Here is an 18590-nt window from a genome sequence, read left to right as displayed (position 1 = left end):
AGTGTTGCAAGGATCTAAAGGAGAAATGAGCTGGAGGCTCGCACTGGGCTCTGTACCTTAAGGAGAACCTTCCGGTTAAAAGAGACATTGTTGTCTATATCCTGCGTTTCTGGAGTCAGAGATTCTGAGCCCCTGCTCAGAATTGATTGGGATTGAGGGGAGTGGGGAGGCAGAAGGAGGAAAACCCAAAAAGTTACTAACTCCTTGTAATCCTCAAACACCCCCCTTGCCCCCTCCACCCGAGTGCTTTCGTTGCCAAATCGGACTGCCGCCTCACTTACAAGCTCTGGGTTCTCAGGGGTGGGGAGAAAGGGTGGGGGAGGGGTGTGGGCTTTGGCAGCGGGGACGCGAGGCAGGCCGGCTGCAAGGCACAAAAGAGATATCCTTTACAGAGCCGCAGGCACAGATGTGACGCTGCGCCCCTCTGCGGGTGGGGGCCGGCTCGGCAGATGGCGAGAAACCGTGCTGGCGACGGATTGTCCATCAAATGGCATTTTCTGGATGGGGGACGGGGGAGCCCACGGCCCCCAGGCATAAAAAGGAAAAAGTAGGGGCACCTCCACTTTGCAGAGCTCAGCAGTCCTTCCCAGAGGTGGGGATGGTGCAGGCAGGTTGGCGTGGGCGGGTAGGTGGGGCTGTTTTTACTAGCTCACTCTACAGAAGATGTGCTCCAAGTCTTGCAAAGGGATATAGGGAGGTGGCTTAGCGCTGTGAGTGCGCATGCAAGGGTTGAGGGGAAGGCCTGCGACGATGGAGGAGGGGTGAGGTCTGGGACGGAGGATCTCCAGCTCGATTTTATTCCGAGTGCTGGGGTTTCTTCGCAGAGGGGTCGGAACAACCACTCTGGCCACCGGGCCTTGGAGACAAGCGCACGCCCCGCCCTTTCTCCTCCCCAGATCTGCGGGCCTTTGTTATGCAGATGGCGGCGGGAGGCTGAGCCACCGAAGGAGGGGTTGCTGGCGAAGGAGGAGACCGAGAAGGGGAGGGAGGAAAGTACAGCTCGCGCGACCAGCCTCCTCTTCCAACGTCACATTGTGCAAGAGACAAAACCCGGGCGCGCTGGAGCTCACACGCGCACGCACGGCAGACGCCCCGGTCTCCTCCTCTCTGTTCCTTGCGCGGTAGAGAAAGCCGGCCCAGCTTTGCTTTGCTGAGGACGCCAAGCTCGGCCGGCTCCCAGCGCAGTTCAGAGCCAAGGCGGGAGGTGAACCCAGCCGGGGGACCACCTTCAATCTCCGCCGCCTGCCAGGCTGAGTAGTCCCATTCAATCCCATCCCCCTCCCAGAACTCTGGTCTCTCCCCCACCCCACCCCTTGGGGCTTTCACGCGGACAGCGCCCCGGAACCAAGGGCGTGTCATCGGGTTTGGAATTCACATTTCAGCACTTCGGACAGCGCCCCGGTCGTCCGGACTCCTTGGGTTTTCAGGATGACGAGCCTGCAGCAGGGCGAGAAACAGCTGTTTGAGAAGTTCTGGAAAGGGACCTTCAAAGCAGTGGCCACTCCGCGTCCCGAGAGCATCATCGTTGCCAGTATCACAGCCCGCAAGCCACTGCCAAGGTAATGACCTCGTTCGTGAGTTGGGGACACTGGAAAGTTCCCCCCTTTTCTTGCCTGCGCCCCAGAATCTTGACAGGTGGACTTAGGCAGCTGGGTCAGGGTGCCTGGACTATGTCGGTCATACTCGGTATCTCACTCTGGAACTAGGGAAATATTCGCCTGGGTAGGGAGGAGGCTGTTGAAAAGGGACAGGAATTCTTTGGCGGGGAACAACACTCCCACAGACTCCACACCTCCTATGCAAAACCCCTTTGCTTTCTTAGGGTGGGCGGTGTGACTTGGGTATGCACTTCCCTGAAAACTTTTTCAGCTATTGCCAAGCTCATCGGTCAGGGGGGCAAGAGAGTGGTGGATCTGAGGTGTTGGGGGGATACTGTCCAAAGCATGAACTCACCTCTGACAATGTTCAGAGAGGGTATTCTAACTCAAGCTCAGAAACTAGTGGGCTCTAAGGTTTTGACAAAAGTCCATATGCTGTTCCTTCAAATACACTCCAGACAGCACCCTCCTCCGTGCTTAGCTGAGGCTGCTGCTGGGGCTGAATTTTTTTTCCCCTCCAGCATTCAAAACCAAGTCTCTGAGCTCAAAGTCAGCATGAAGGTAATCGTGGAAGTTTTATTTTATTTTTTAAAGAATCTGGTGGCTTCGAACTTTGGAATGAGTTGTGGTTCTAGAGTGGAGGTTTAAAAAAAATGACCAGAGGAGAAAATAAGGAAAGAAATAAAAGGCAGAAGAAAAAGAGAACAGGATGCAGGGTAAAGAGGAGGTGCGGGGCCGGGGGCACACAGAAGCCTTCCTTGGCAGAGAAAAACCTGATGTTTTCTCAGATCGTTAGATTTAGAGGAGCTTGAGACGAAGGCTATGCCCTCTGTCAGGGAAAATCAAGCCTGTATGAAAACTCATCTCTTGGTGCTACCGGCTGAGCGGTTCTGAGAGTAAAAGGAAGAAGCGGATCTGGGGGACCACTCGCGGGATTGATTAGTACTGGCAGGCTGCATTAGGGAATAGATTGAAAACATGTCTGGGAAAGAGGCCCTGACAGAATGCCTGGCCTAGCAGCAACTAAGTCTGAACTTTCCAGCAAGTGTGGGATCGATGAAGGTTGATTGGAGAAAAATATCTGAAAGGAGCAAACCCACACCCAGGAACTTTTCTTTGTTCCAACTGAAGCTCAGACAGGTCTTTAGACCAACAGAGCATCCTGTGTAGGGCATGTGTGGACAGGAAGCAGGAAGGACCAGCAGAATGTAGAGCCTTGAGCAGAGGCGAGGTTATGCTCAGGAGAGGGGGGAAGCTCCCTGAGGGGGCTAGAGAGGTGGGGGGTGACATCAAATGTCATTAAAGCTGGTGTGCGTCTGCTTGTTTGGAGGTTCTTTGTAGAGGGTTTGACGTCAGCGCTTTTATCTTCTTGGTCTTCTGCCACCGGCTTCACCTTCTCGCTTCCACTCCGGGCACATCAGTGCCGCACTGGTCATAGAAAATGGCCTTGCTGGAGGAACCAGGGAGAATTTGTCTGGTGACAGAAGTATTTGGTCCACAGTCTTCTGTCTATTTTAGTGCTGCACTGGGGAGGAAAGCAGGTTCTCAATGCTGTTTTAATTTAGGAAAGTGGTCCCTACTATTACCACACATGGTTCTGCCTTTCTGTCTATTGTCTGACTGTCTGTCTGACCGTCTGTCTGATTCTACCTACATACCATTTTCTTGCCAAAAGGCTTTGATCCTATGAATTGACTGAGAGACACCCTAGCCCTACAGCTTTTATTCGTTTTAATTTCACTGGTGTGACTTTTGCAAGAGTTCCGTACACCCTCAGTATTTTCTCACCCTTGATGTGTTTTAATGTCCTGGGTTTCTATCTCCCTGGTCAACACCCTTGAAGTTTATGTCAGAGTTCTATAAGCTCTTGATTGATATTATACAAGAATGCCTCTATGATTGGCGGCTCCTCTCTGTAGAACACATTCTGGTCTGTAGATGTGATATCTAATCCCGGGTAGAGATTGCAAGGAACATTTATATCCGAGTCCCCAGAAAGCCTGGTTTAGTCTGGTTCCAACAGACTAACTGTAAGACCGAATCATTCCCACGCTCACCATATCAGCTGCATACAGCAGCGATGGTCAGTTCCCGCTCCCTTCTAGCGTTCTGTATCACTAGAGGTAGAAATGTCACGCTTCCAAAGCCGAGCTCCTGGAAAGAAAATGGAGAGAGATGCTGTATAGCTTCCGTGGAGCCCTGGCGACTCTTTCTGAGACAAGCTGCCGACTTGTTCTCATCAGAAATGTTTAGTTGCTTGAGCCAAGCCCAGCTCAGTCAGAGGATTGGCACAATCCATGCCTGTGGGAAGATGGGGGAGGTATGAGTGAACCACCAGCCAATCAGCCAATCCTGTAGGTTGCACACTTAATATTTGATTATAAATGAGGGTCCCTCCTCTGGATGAGCCTCTCCAGGATATCGTAAGTCTATGGCTGAAGATAATTTAATACCAGTACTAGGGTATGCATTTTAAGTTGTTGATTCCACAGCAACATGCTATGATGGGCAATTGCCTTCTAAGCAGACCCGCTCCTCGGCCCCTCCCTTCTCCCCCACCCTCCCTGTGTGAGGCATTCTTGATGAGGCAGGAGTTTTCTCTTGCATCAAGTTTCAGGCAGATGTCTGACTCAGATGTCAGGATGGCAGAGCCCAGTGAGACGCCGGATACCACAGTGGTCGCTTTCGTGCTGATGTGAACGTCAGAAAACCTGGGGTCCTGTCCTGGATTGTTTGTTTCCTGAACCAGAACCTTCACCTCACTGAACACGTTTGTCAGTTTGAAAACAGAGTCTGTACCTATCACTACCTCAGCCTCCTTGAGGACTGAGCCAGGTGAAACTCTGCCATGTGCGTGGCTTAGAGTGTTTGTTCAATAGACCTTTGTCCTGTAAGGCAGCTCAGAGTGGCTAAAAGGAAGCACGGCCTCCAGATCTGTTTCATCTCTCCCTCAACTAATGCTAAACATTGACATTTGAAAGTTCTGCTCTGGACGGGCTACACAATTGAGATGAGATTAATACACAGAGGCCAAGAGGGCTGACCCATAGTTCCCCCGCCATGTGAGTGGCTTGATTTTCTCCCTGTGATTAAATACCCCCCAAAGCAACTTATGTGGCAAAGAGTTGATGTCAGCACATAATTCAGGGGTATAGAACAACATGGTGAGGAATTCAACCGGTGGGAGCTTTGGGCCACTGATCACATGGGATCCGTAGCCAGGAACAGAGTGATAACACTCAGGTTCAGCCATTTCCTTCTACCTCCCCAACCTAGGGAATGGTGTCACCCATAGTGGTGGTTTTCCCACTTCCGTGATCCTAATCAATATTGTTTCCCATGAACATGTCCAGGGGCCCCACCTCCATCCCGGTGATTCTAGTTCTCATATAATTGACAACGGAGATTAACCAGCATGGAAGATAACTCTTTTCTTCTCTGGTTGTAGACTTGGGGTGGGGCACAGTGAAATCTGGATTCTGAACTGATCCATAAACACCTTATAGAATAGCCTTTGGGCTCAGGTCACTGAAGCAGGCTGATTGTGAGTTCACCATCAACCTGCATGGCATGGGAAGACCCTGAAAGAGGGGATGGGGAGGAAGGAAAGAAAAGCAAAAGAAACCAAGAGGGGAAAAGAGGAAAGGGACGCTCTAGTTTGCTCCTCTGTTGCTGTTATAAAAACACTGACCGTATGTGACACTGGAGGAAACGGTGTGTTTTTACTTACACTCCCAAGTCACACTTCATCACGGAGGGAAGTCAGGACAGGAACTCAGTGCAGGATCCTGGGGCAGGAGCTGATGCAGAGGCCATGGAGGAGTGGTCCTCACCGACTTGCTCCTCATGACTTGCTCAGCTTGCTTTCTTATACAGCCCAAGATCATCTGCCCAGAGATGGCACCACCCATAGTGGTCTGGGCCTTCCTTAGCAATCATTCATCAAGAAAATGCCCCCAGAGGTCTTGCCTACAGGCCAGTCTGATGGAGGTAGTTCCTGAACTGAGATCACCTCTTTCTAGGTGGCTCTGGGATGTGTCAAGTTGACATCTGAAGCTGAAGCTGTGTAGAAGAGAGGGAAAGGAAGAGGGGGGAAGGGAGGAGGAGAGCAGGAGAAAGAGAGGAAGGCAGGAATGAGAACAGCTGTTTAGAATGGAATTCTAACACGGATGATCCTAAGAAACCCAGAGCAAGGCTCAGCACAGTCATAGCTCACCTGACAGTACCTGGCAGGAACACCCCTCCCCAGGAATCAGTGAGATCAAGGACATACACGAGACCCCTCTCTTACCCCCACAAAGGAGAGTCACGTTCCCTTAATTCCTCTGTTAATCTAGCTCAGCCTCAGAAAGTTTGTATCTAAAAAGTTCCTGATCAGCGAAAACCTAGCTTTTAAAGCAGCTCGAACCATAATAATCATATCGATAAATAGCCGTAGCTGGGGACTTAATGAACATGTAAAAATCATTAGGAATTAGCATATGAATTGTTTGCGGATGTGTGAGTGTTTGTTAAGGGCTAGAGCAGAAGCCCCCCTTAAACAGAGCGTGCATTCCCTTTGCTATTTGTTTGGCAAGCTATTAATTTTCTTCAAAAAATCCTTTTCATGCAGAATACTCCAGACTGGAGCCCAGTCCTTGTCCAAAGGCTCATAAATTCCAAACTGTTGGAGGTTTTACTGCACGAGGGGAAAGATGGCCAAACTGTAAAGGAGGAAACAAATGCCTTTGAACCATTTAATTTGAGTCTCCTCTTGGTGCCAAGCAATCGGTTAACACATTTGTGCTGTCTCCACGTGGGATCGGTGTGAGGGGCATTTGGATGATGCTTTTCTGACAACCGTGGTTAAGAGCCAGTGGTCTGAGGGTCACAGAAAATGCTTGCCCTGGCCATGAACACAGGCTCCTCTGGGGGAAGGGAGTGATATTGCTGGGGTCAAACATTTCCCCGTCTGAAAGACTGAAATGTGTTGAAAGGCACACAGAGGCTAGTGATGGAGAGACCCTTTGTGACATTCTTCTGTGTCTGCTTGGCAAATGTGCTAGCTTTAAAGAAGCATGGGGTGGAGATGGTCAAGGGGTGTTGGGTGGGTTGATTGACATATGCAAGGCTTCAACCTGGGGGAAGCTGCACTCTCTTCCAGCCCCACCTCGATCTGACACTCTGAGGGTTCTAATCCATGCTGTTGAAGGACACAGGCTGCAAACAAACTCTCCCTGGTGTCAGGGTGAGGCTCCCCAGATAAAAATGTCTGTCTGGCACAAAGAGTAGGCATGCTGTCCAGTAGAGGTCAGTAGGTTAGATTGGATGCCATCAGCCTTGTGGGTCATGAACCTTAGGCTCCACAGATACATCAAGCATGGTACAAAATCACAATAAATTAAAAGAACTCTGAGGGTTCTTTCTGGAAAGCTGGATCCGTCTTCCTGCAAGGCAGAATTGGCTGGGACTTAGGGAGAGTTCTTCAGTGACTTTGTTCCGAAGACTCTGCTGAGGCATGAGAGGATGTTAATGGGGTGCTCGGACTCCCTGACATTGCTCTCCTTTATGTCAGTACTCTGGGGGGCTGTGTGCGTGTGCACAAGTGCGTGTGTGCGAGCAAGCGCCTGCCTGTGCCTGTCCCCACCCTATGTGTGTGTTTGGCTGTGTCTGGTCTGTGTGTTTGTGCATGTGGCTGTGGCTGTGGTTGTGTCCGTGTGTGTGTGTTTATTCATGTATGTGTATGCATGTGTGTGTTCAGGTGTGTGCACACACGTGTATATATATGTGCACATAGAAGCCAGAGGACAATGCTGTGTATTATTATTTAAGCACCGTCTACTGTTCGCCTTGCCTTTCACCCTTCCTTCCTTCCTTCCTTCCTTCCTTCCTTCCTTCCTTCCTTCCTTCCTTCCTTTTTATTTTGTAACCAAGTCTCTCCCCGTCTGGACCTTGCCCCGTCAGGTGGGGACTAGCCAGTGCGCCCGCAGAGTTGCCTGTCCCTGCTTCCATAGCACCGGGATGACAAGTGTGTGCATCAGACCTGACACAGCTCCATCGAGCCCCTCCATTCAGTTCTGCACATGGCTTTGCAGTTCTCCAGAGGGGCTGAGCTCTGCAGAGCCGTGTGCAGAACCTGCCAGTGTGCAGAAGCCCAATCAGTGGTTCTCCTTTCTGCCCACATGCACTTGCTGGCAAGGAGAATTCCGGCAAATGACTCGACCTCAGTCTTGATTTCCTCATCCATAAAATGGGCTAATAATAGCAACCACTTCAAAGAACCATTGAGGGGACCGGATGAGTTCATTTGTAGATAGCACTGCCTGGCAAGAGGTAAGGACTTATTCTGTGTTAGTTCTTGTTACCAATAATAAATCACAGCTTTTATTATTCCTTCAAGCTGGGCCCATCATGGAGGAAAAACTGAATAAAATGTGGCCTCTCTCTTTAAGGGTATCATGTTTTCGGAAAGGGAGACACAAACCTGCGACTCCAGGTGGTTGGGCTTATGTGCTCCGATGGGACATGAAGTTCAGGAATATGGTTCCAACAGAGAAGGGGGAGATCCCAGCACAGCACTGTCCACAGCTCTCCTTAGGTATCTGACTTGTGAAACGGATATGACTTTATTTTCTCATTAATTTAATCTGCCAGTGAGACATGATGAGGGGGAAGGAATGGGGTCTTTGTGCTCAGGAGAGTCTCAAAGGCCTTTTTTTTTTCTTTTAAGAGTAATAGCTGGCAAAACCATCTAGAGTGTGTGTCTCCTGTGGGGGACACAGCATCACCCCTGGGGGGCATGGCATCACCTGTGGGGGGCACCAGAAAGAAACAGTCCCTGTAATACAAAATTCCCAACCCCCCTGCCGCTGGCTCAAGGGCACTGTCTCTGGTATGGGCCATTAGCTTTCTTGTCTTTCATGGTCTAGATAGCTAATACAAATGCATTCTGTGTTCTTCAGACAACCAGTGATGATGGAGGGGGGATGGCAGAGAGTCCACAGGCATCGAAGGTGGCACTGCCAGCAGGGGAAGGGATCCGCAAAGCAAACCAGCGGCATTTGGCTGTGGCATTGAGTTGTGTTCTACTCATTCGCCCTTCAGCAGCTTTATTGAGATACTGCACAGTAAGTACAGTGGCAACTGAGCAACAGAAGTCCCTGCTCTTTTGGAAGAAAAAAAAGACAGGGAATGAGCACCAAATCAATAAACAAATATATGGTCAGGTGACCGTCAGCCCTGTAAGAAAGAGAAGAAAGGGTGTAGGGTGAGGGGAGGAGCCTCTTTGTTGAGAATCTCTTGAGAAGGAGCAGACTGTGAAGACAGCTGGGGACAAAGTATTTGAGTTAGAGGGAACAGCCACGGCAGGTCCTGGGGTGGAAGCTGCCTAGGACATTTGAAGAGCAATAGAGGAAGAGAAGAAAGTCCCAGCTATAGAAGATGCCTCCCAAGACTCCCAACAGGAGTTAGATCAAGGGAATCTTGGGAACCTGGTAAACTGTCCCTAGGCTCTCAGTTCCTAATCTCCCACATCCAGGGAGATGTCAGTCCTGGCAGCCCAGGTCCCCATCCCAAATCGCTCCTGTCCCAACTCCAATGCAGCCTTCCTGTCTTAAAGTGAAGCAGGGACATTTCCAGGCTCTCAGGACACTGAGAAGGATGCTTTTTTGGCCTGACTCTCATAGTCTTACAGTGGTAAATTTTGTTCCCATGGTGTCTCATCTGTCTCTCATAGCCTGGTGTGTAAACACTGGGTTGTTCTTTGCAGTTAGAAGCAGTCTTTGGGCTCTGTCTCTCTCTCTCTCTCTCTCTCTCTCTCTCTCTCTCTCTCTCTCTCTCTCTCTTTCTTCTTCTTCACCTTGAAATATTGCAGGGGGAGTTTTCACATGCAATAGCCTCTATGTGGAATTCCATGAAACAAAAATTTCAAATTGTCATAGAAACAAAGCCAAAGCAACTACTGGGATGTGCTGAAGTCTGAAGCAGTTATTAAGTAATTCATGCCCACAGGTGTCTGCTCACAGCAAGTAGTAAGAGCCTCTGGACACAAATGTGTCGCAGGCAGGGAATCCCTTAGTTGGTGGGTTCTCGGAGCTCAGATCCTGCCGGCAGTTTCACAGAGCAGCAACACCCACCAATGGGTCCCTGTTCACGGACTTCATTAAAACTTAAACTTAGCTAGACAGCTGGAAGTCTGGATGACAGCTGAAGGGCTGTGGGAAGAGAGGCACGGCCAGTGAGATGGCTTAGGGATAGAGACACTTTCAGCCGAGGCCGACGGCCTGAGTTCAGTCCCTGGGATCCACATGGTAACAAGAGAAAACTGTGAGTCCTTTGGTGAGTTTAATTAACTCGTGTGTTTGTTACAAAGACGCCAAGCTGATCAGCACAATCACCAGTGTACAGAAGGGGCAAGGTTCCTCTATGGGATTCAGAGGAGAACAATTTGAACCACAGAGGCCAGGCACGACATCTTTCCCAGTCTTTGTGGGATCCTAGAATTTATTACAGGAATTAAGCACACGAGGAATGAGCGAGGAGAACGCCACCGAAAGCGCAGAGGAGGAAACGGAAGTACAGAGAGGCCGTACCACAACGGTGGCGCTAAAGAGCTCGGGGCCATCGTCATCCTCAGTTACAGGCTGAGGACGATTTTGAATGGGCTTAGCTGCAGAATGCATATGTAATTTATAAATACAGTGCATAGTGGTATTTTGTTATTTCCTGCTGAGAGAGATATGCCATGAGAAAGGGGGAGGAAAAAAACAAAACTCCGAGCTAGGGAAATGGCTTAGCAGCTAAGAGTGTGTATTGCTTTTGTAGAAGACCCGCGTTCCGTTTCCAGCATCTACTTTGGGCATCTCACAACCTCACGTAGCTCCAGCTTCAGGAGCCTTGGCGCCCTCTTCTGGCTTCCACAGGCATTGCACACCCACAAGTGCATAGCCCCACCACACAAACATGCACATAATTAAAGATAAAAACCTTTCAAAGAAGAAAGTGGGGTGTAGTGCCCCGTGCCATTAATCCCAGCACTGGGAAGGTGGAGACAGGTGTGTTTCTATGAGTTTGAGACAACTGTTATCTACATAGTGAGCCCTAGGTAAGCCTAGGCAACATAGTGAGATTCTGTCTCAAACAAACAGGTTCTGTGAGTTCTGGGTCCAATGCCAGGGTCTCTGGTTTGAACAAGCATCTCTACTGCAGTCAGTTGACCAAACACCAGCTCTATATTCCTACCTCAGCCCCCTTCCCTGCCCCTTCAGGGTCTCCTGTGGCATATGCTGCCCACTGACTTGCCTGATATCCTGGTAAGATGCCCATCTGCCCCCAGACTGTGCCTAGCATAGCAGGTGAGCTGCTAGGCTGTTGTTTGGGGCATCAAGTTTCAGAGCTTCCAGAAGCAGAAGACAATGGGCTTTTGTTCGTCCAGTTCCCCTGTCTTGGCCTCCCTCCTACAGCCAGGTGCCAGGTCCAGAGATGTGGCAGGTGTCTGAGCGCTGGCGCTGTGTGGGCTGGAGCCATGTAACAGGGCATCTGGAGCAGAAACGAGAGGCCATTACCATCCTAGCGCTTTCCCCCACCCTTCCTGCACCCCTGTCACCCGGATCCGTCCACAGCCAGCCGAGAGGGCAGCCCAGAGGGCACACTGCAGGAACAAGCCTCGGTCATTTAGGGACAGGAAGACCGAGACACAGAACAAGCATGGCATTTCGGAACACACCAGAAAGGAGAGCGAAGAGCCACCGCTGACAGACATGCCACTTGACACCAGTCCCAAGACACCATAGAGCTCAGCGTTCCCTGGGGATAGAGGGAAACATGTTGATTGATTCCCCTTTTACAAATACAGACAAGTGAAGCTCAGAGCTGTGGAACGATATGCCTGAAGTTAGACCACGAAGCAAGGCAGATCCTCACCCTGCCGTCAGGCAGGCTGTCGCTGTGGGTGTCACTCAGTCTTTGCAGCAGTAAATAGCAATCTCATGCCCATTTCATGGGAGAGAAACTGAGGTCTTAAAATGATCTGGCATAGACATAGACACCAGATCTTTTGTTCCAAATTTTTTTTTCCATCCCTCTGAGTTACAAAGTCCCTGGACCCAAGGGGATACTGCTAGTATAGACCCAAGAGTCAGGGCAGAAATGACCCTGGCACCTTTAGCTACTGAACGGGCTGTATGCCAGAGCTGTCCCTGTAAACATTAGAGCATCTGCTCATCCTCCAGAGAGGGCTGGCATGTAATAAATCATTTCACCAATCCTCCTGCAGTGGTTTTAGTTCAGGAGTTGAGACTAGGGTCCCAGTGATGATGGAGGTATCTGATGTTTTCTTGGGGTCTCAGGATGAACCAAGTGTCGTGGAGATCCCAGCTATGGCTCAGGTGACTTACTACTAAAGATAGCTGATGTTTGTCACCCACACTTAGGTCCAAAGAGCCACCTGCTATAGCTCCCCATATTTTGCGCTCTGTGTGCCCAGCCCTCTGCCCACCCCACCACAAGAAAGCATGAGCTCTCATTCACCAAGCCGATGCCCATTGAGTGTCTGGGGAGGGGCCTGTGCAGCTGGGAGGGCTCTGGTTAAACCTGTGTGGCCATAAGCATGTCCTTCGCTATCCCTACGCCAAGCAGTCTGGCCTGTAATACAGGAATGGGATGGCGATTGATTTTTGATGGGACCTGAATTTCAGACATGGCTGCCCCCATCCACTCAAGTTCACGTCCAAAGAGAATTTAGCAGAGTAGAGCGACATATAGGACACAATGGGGGTTTTACCCCTGACCGGGGTAAAACTTTAGCCTGAGAACCAGAGAGGTCTATGTTTGACTATGCAGGTGGAGAAACAGTCCTGGGCATTGCCCAAGTCACACAGTACACGGGAATCCATCAAGGGACACAATTATAACTACTGATAATAGTTTTTGAGTGCTTGGTGTTTGCCCAATCCCGAGAAAAATACTTTATCTGCAGATAGTCACCTTTTGAAGTAGCTAGATACCGTGACCTTTTGTGGATGAGAAGATCAAGGAGGAAGGAAGGTGGCCTCAGTCTAAGCCAGGTAACGTGAGAACTAGGGTGTGAATCTTACACAGTCTGGAATACCTGTTCTGCTTATCAGACCTAGGAATGAAATCGGAGCACCATATGGAAACATGGAAACTCTTGATAAGCTTCTTTCTTACCCACTATATGGCTCCATCCTGGTCCATCTTGGTGCCACGGTGGAGCACGGGAAAGAACATGGCTCGGGGTATCCATTCATTGGCATCACCCGGTGCTTCTATTTGGGGACTCGTCAGTTTGATGCTTACGTTAATGCCACAGTTTCCTCAGGAAATAGAGACAAAGAAAGTAAGTTTTGACTAGGACCACCTACCCCAGGCTAACTCACTTAGAGACCATCTACTCCAGGTCAGTTCACCTAGGCACAGGCATTGGGCAGTTATGGTCATGTTTTACCTGCACAGTTCCTCATGGTTGCTGAGAACTGAACCCAGCCCTGCATTTACTTCTTGTACCTTCTTCAATAATACATCTTACACCCATTGGTTATTATCCACCATCCAGTTATCCACCCACCATTCTGTCCTCCCACCCATCTACTCTTTATCTGTTCATTCATTCATTCATTCATTCATTCATTCAATACATAGACACATTCATTCTCCAGCCATATCTTCATATACCCTTCTATCCACCCATTCATCATCTACTCATCTGTGTACCATCCCTGCATCCATCCACCCACCCACTCATCCATCTACCCAACCACCCACCCATACATACATACATACATATATACATACACCCATCTATCTCTCCATCCATTCACCCACCAACCACTCACTACCCATCCACTCACTCACACACACGCATATCCAGCCATCTATTTACTTACTCATCTGCTACCCGCCCACTCATTCATTCAAGCACCATTCATTCATTCATTCATCCGTCCACCCAACTATTCCCCCCATCCATTCACTCATGCACACACCCATGTGCACATCTAAATACTCAGTCCTTCACCACCTGCCCATCTATCCTTCTTCCTATCCAACCAATATTTATTGAGATCTACTTGTCTATTTAATTAATGATAAAAACTGACGGACAGTTCAGAATACTTGCTTTAATCTTCTAATCCTGATCCCTTCCTGAAAACTTAACCTCCAGGCATAGTGGAGAGCACCTGTAATCTTAGCACTTGGGAACCTAAAGGAGGAGATTTGGGAGTTCAAGTACAGCCTGGGCACACTGAGATAGGGATAGTTGACTCTATCTCAAAACCTAAACAGAAGCCAAAACACAGAGGCCTCAGGTTTCCTTTCTGCTCGGATTTATTTTTGCTCTGGAGATTTTCATGTCTATATGTAGTTCATTCCTGTCAGAAGAAAAATCACAACACTTCCCATGGCCCTTTCCTTAAACCCATGTCAAGGGATTTCACATCTGCCTTTCGGTTGCTTGCCTGTGCCTTCACCCGGCATTGATCTTCTATCACGCACAAAGCCTAACAATTAGTAGAATGCCTCCATTCTGAAGCTTATATTATTTATTTATATTTATTATTATTTATAAATAATTAGCCATCAGAAAACAGAATGAAGTTACCACTGTCACAAACAGAACCAAGGCCACGACCTGCAGCAAGGTGACTTGGGCAAGGCCACACAAATCAGCAGTTACACAGTGAAACTGTGGGCCTCTCCCATGGACAAAGCAGGCTCTGTGTTAGATAATTTACAGCAATAATTTTACTGCTTCTCGGCCCCAACACTCTGCATCAGCATCCCGATTTTATAGAATGTGGAGGATTTAAGCGACTCTGTAAAGGCCATGGCCTTGCAGGGCTCAACATGAGAATTGCAGTTAAGGTGAAGATTTGGAGCCCCAAGTGTCACCGTCAAGGTTGCCCTGTCCTGCCACCATGCTTCTGAGTGACTCTCCAGGGCTCAGGGAAAAGAGGAAGGGCCTGTCTTGAGTTGAGGCTCACCTTGTGGGGCTGGGTAAGTGGCAGCAGGATCTTGATGGTCCCTCCTGCACTGGGCAATCACCCATAAGGAGGACCAGACAGCCCTGTTCTAGAAAGAGGCCCATAGAGCCTTGGGGACCTTGAAGATGATACTCGGGGGTCACACTCTCACCTGGACTACAATCTTTAAGCTGATCCCTGCAAGGTGTGGCCTTCACTAAGTTGCTTAACTCCTCCAAGCTCCATGCTTACACTATAAAATGGAATAAGTCTTCGGGGACAGGAGACAGCAGGTGTTAGCTATTATTCATATAAAGACTTATTTGTTCTTGTTTTATATGTACGAGTGTTTCACCTGCATATGTATGCCATGTGAATACCTGGTGCTCATGGAGGTCAAAAGAGGGCATCGGATTCCCTGCACCTGGAGCTATAACCATTGTGAGGTGCCATGTAGGTGCTGGAAGCTGACCGGGTTTGTGGCAAGAGCAGCAAATTCTCATCATGGCTCAATTATCTCTAGACCCTCACAAGTGTTCTTGACCAGAGCTAAACTTCAAAATGGCATCCCAGGGAGGCACATATGGCGCAGACAGTGGAGCAGGTAAACATCTCATAAGCACCAGGGTTTACCACTCACTTCGCCTTGCTTACACTCACACGTGACATCACTGAAAACATTCTTCATATTACAAGTGAAGACAAGTTCAGAGAGGGTATTGTATTTGCCAAAGGTTGCCAAGCCGGGTAGAGTGCTAGCCTTTGGTTATCAGTTGAAACATGTTACCATGGTGATGTCCATCATCCCTGCCCATGTGGCACCTGACTGGTTCCCACCACCCCCTCCCCCAGAAGCAATTTCTTTGTTCAGGGGAATCTTTCTTCTTTTGGGTTTCTTTGAGCCTCTCTTTAAGTTGCCTTCCCCAAGGAAGGGTTGCAGAAAAGCAAAATCTGAGACATGCTTACATCCTTCCTGTCTACAGCCTTGACACAGCCTCCTTGGGCAGAGACGGTAGAGCCCTGGCCTGACGGTAGGGGAAACAGAGACAAGAAAGTCCACCAAGGCTGATAGCTCAGAGTATTACCCCACTGCATATGCAGTGACTCCTGAGCAGACCCTCTGAGACTCACTGTCTCTCTCTCGAGAGGACAGTTAACCAAAGATAAAGGCTTCTCCAAGTTAATCAGCGGGTCAGGAGAATGGATGCAAGGTGCTGTTGGAGCGCATTGTTTGGTACCTACATTGAATGGCATTTAATGCATGCTCCTGAGCCTAAGGCTCACATAACTCAGCTCAACCCCCAAGGTAAGCGCTCTGAGAGGAATGAGATGTCCTTAGAGTGAAAGCCGGGCTGCCGAACCATGCTACTGTGGCTAACAACAGAGCGGCAGAACTCTGCAGATAGTTAGCAGCTACAATCAACTAATAATGTCTGCCAGAAGCACTGTGCTGCGGTAGGTAGCTTCTGGGGCTGTATCTAAGATCCATTGGTGATGTCTGTCACTGGTGTGGGATAAGGAGGCTGTAGTACACATGATATACATTTCCTTTTCTCGGGGAAAGGAGTGCTTTCTGGAGGCTTCTATCAACTGCTAACTATTGAAGACCTACAATGCGTGCCATCGGCACCACGGAGCATCTTATGCACATAGCCAGATCCCTTTCTCCACCACATTACACTTCGCAGAGGAGCAAACAGTGTCTCAGAAGATGATGCCATTGGCCCGAGGCTAAAGAAGCTAGTCAGTGGCCAACCAGCTCTGATAATTACTGTTAAATACATAAACCATTAGGCTGAGAAATAGAAGTGTCAATAGAGGAACCATTGTGGACCATGTTAATTAGTGTGTGTACGTATGTATTTGGCCAAAAGGCTTTGTCTTATTTATCTCCTTACTGCTATCACAGCACAGGGCTCAGGACATAAGTACTCCCCAAATCATATTTACTGAGAACTGTGAATATATACAGTGTGGTGCTCAACCTCCTGGGCTGTGGTGGGGGTTCAGAAGTCAAAGGCCTTAGCTATGCATGTACCGGGAAAGCATCTAGCTTAACGGTTGGCACATGCTAGGCGGACAGTCGTGGAGTGCCGGGGAAGCTGGAAACAGGGCGGCATTCAGGAGACTTGAGAAACCATCTTGGAAGGCAGGGCGAGATTGTTTGGATTCTCTGGTGGGATGTTAAGAGCCAGGAGAGCAGGGCTCTCTGCTGCTGAGTACCAGGATGCTAAGCTGCGAGCTCACATTTCACAATCGCCTCAGGCAAGTGACGAGGACACGTCCTGCATCCTGCATCCTGCATCCTGGCGCTATTTCTGGCTTGGTGTACTCTGCCAGCAGGGTGCTGGGAGGCTGCAGAGGCCAGATGCACTGTTGGACCCTGGAACTTAAGAGTCTGGACAGGGCCAGCTTTGTCTCACCTGGATCACCTGAGAACCACGCAGAAGGTGTGGGGGCGGGCGAACTTCTAGAGCCTGCTTCTCTCTGGCTGTGTCCTTCCCCAGCCGTGTCCTGCCTGTGTGAAACTTAAGGGAGATTCATCTTATTTGCAGTGGAGAGGCAGAGAAAGGTGGATCTCTGTGAGTTCAAGACCAGCTTCTATTGTACATAGCGAGTTCCAAGACAGCTGGGGCTGTATGATGAAATTGCTGGCTTTATAAACATTTTTTTAAAATAGTGCCAGGATTTGGGAAGAACCCCTCTGCGGTGCTCTGGGCAGAGCTTTGTGTGGCATTTTGGCACATGACACATTGTGCCGTACCCACAGGATCTGATGCTCAGTGCAGCGAGGGCTCCGCTACTGTGGGACTTCACTCCCTCGAGTCACAGAATAGGACACATGCATCTCCCCCAGGCTATCGTGCAGACTGGAGACTGGGAAGGAGCCTGGCAATGCACACACCAGAGACCTGCACTGCAACACCGAGACCCAGCCTGTCTCACACCTTGGGCCAGCTTATAGGAGAAAGCCACTCTTCTCAAGCTGGCTCTCCTAAGGACAGGTGTGAGCAGTTGCCAGGGGCTGGCTGGAGCTGGCCTTGTCTCTGCAGCCAGAGTACCATTGTTTACGTTTAGCACCACACTCCTGACTCCCAGCATGATGACCCCCTGAGAAAACCAAATACTAGAACTGAGAAATCACATCTCTTCAATGAATTAATAACCGACAGAGGTGGATCCCACGTTTTCAGAGACTGCCTTGTGGGAACGAGCCCAGAGTTGTTGACTTGGCTTTGCTAGAGCAGCGCGGAGGCTATACCTGGGTGCCACTGTTCTAAGCCAGCAGGCGTCTCCAGGAAAAAGAAGAAGAGGGGAAATGTGTTTGCCATCGAAACATAGGTTTTGTGCCTATAAACCATTCAGTCATGTGTAGCCCTGCCCTTGGGCTGTGATTACATTTGTTGTGAGTTTTCTCAAGAAGCAGCTGGAAATGGGGACGACCGGCCTGAATATAACCTAAGTCAGTGCTGAATGTGATCCAGCCATGGAAACCCAGCCTCATCTCCCAACACCCCCTTTTTACCTAGGAACATTCTGAGTCTCCATGAGGTACCTCCTGGCCATGCACACACATTTGGACCGAAAGGACACGTATAATTGCTCTTTCTTTGGTACCAAGAGTACTAAGGTTACTTGACATGCAGCGTTTGTTGTGATGGTGGCTACTGAGTGATTGATGGGGAAGGGGTAGCATATGCAGCCTGGATACACTGGACTGAGAAATGGTTCAGGTTCCAGACAGAATTCGGTGAGGTGGAATCATATTTCATCACATGGCTTGCAATTTAAAACTGAAGGTATTTCTAGAATCCATCCAGCATTTCAGGAGTGATAACAGACAAAGCACCAAGTTCAGTTACCCAACATAGTGTCAGAGTTCACTGGATGACTACAAAAAATAATCCTCTCTCTCTTTCTCTCTCTTCCATCTTCCTCTCTCTCATCCTCTCTCTCTCTCTCTCTCTCTCTCTCTCTCTCTCTTACACACACACACACACACACACACACACACACACACAGTACCCAGGAA

The 18590-nt window shown here is 49.3% G+C and overlaps 1 protein-coding gene across 2 annotated transcripts in view; it reads left to right on the top strand.

Moving 5' to 3' along the window:
- Positions 1 to 414: 414 nt before the first annotated feature.
- Srrm4 (serine/arginine repetitive matrix 4) overlaps positions 415 to 18590 on the top strand; it is a 154048-nt gene continuing 135872 nt past the window's right edge. The window contains exons 1-2 of one of the 2 annotated variants that reach the window (XM_026784030.1): positions 415 to 547; positions 897 to 1559. In XM_026784030.1, coding sequence (XP_026639831.1) covers positions 1429 to 1559 — 131 coding nt within the window. In that variant the 5' untranslated portion in view covers positions 415 to 547; positions 897 to 1428. Of the gene's footprint in view, positions 593 to 896; positions 1560 to 18590 lie in introns of both variants that reach the window. The other variant, XM_005344328.3, reaches the window with a different exon arrangement.

This window comes from Microtus ochrogaster, chromosome 2 (genome assembly GCF_000317375.1).
Source record: "Microtus ochrogaster isolate Prairie Vole_2 chromosome 2, MicOch1.0, whole genome shotgun sequence".
Classification (NCBI taxonomy): domain Eukaryota; kingdom Metazoa; phylum Chordata; class Mammalia; order Rodentia; family Cricetidae; genus Microtus; species Microtus ochrogaster.
Note: the sequence above shows the minus strand (reverse complement) of the source record. Positions and strands in the feature narration are given on the sequence as shown.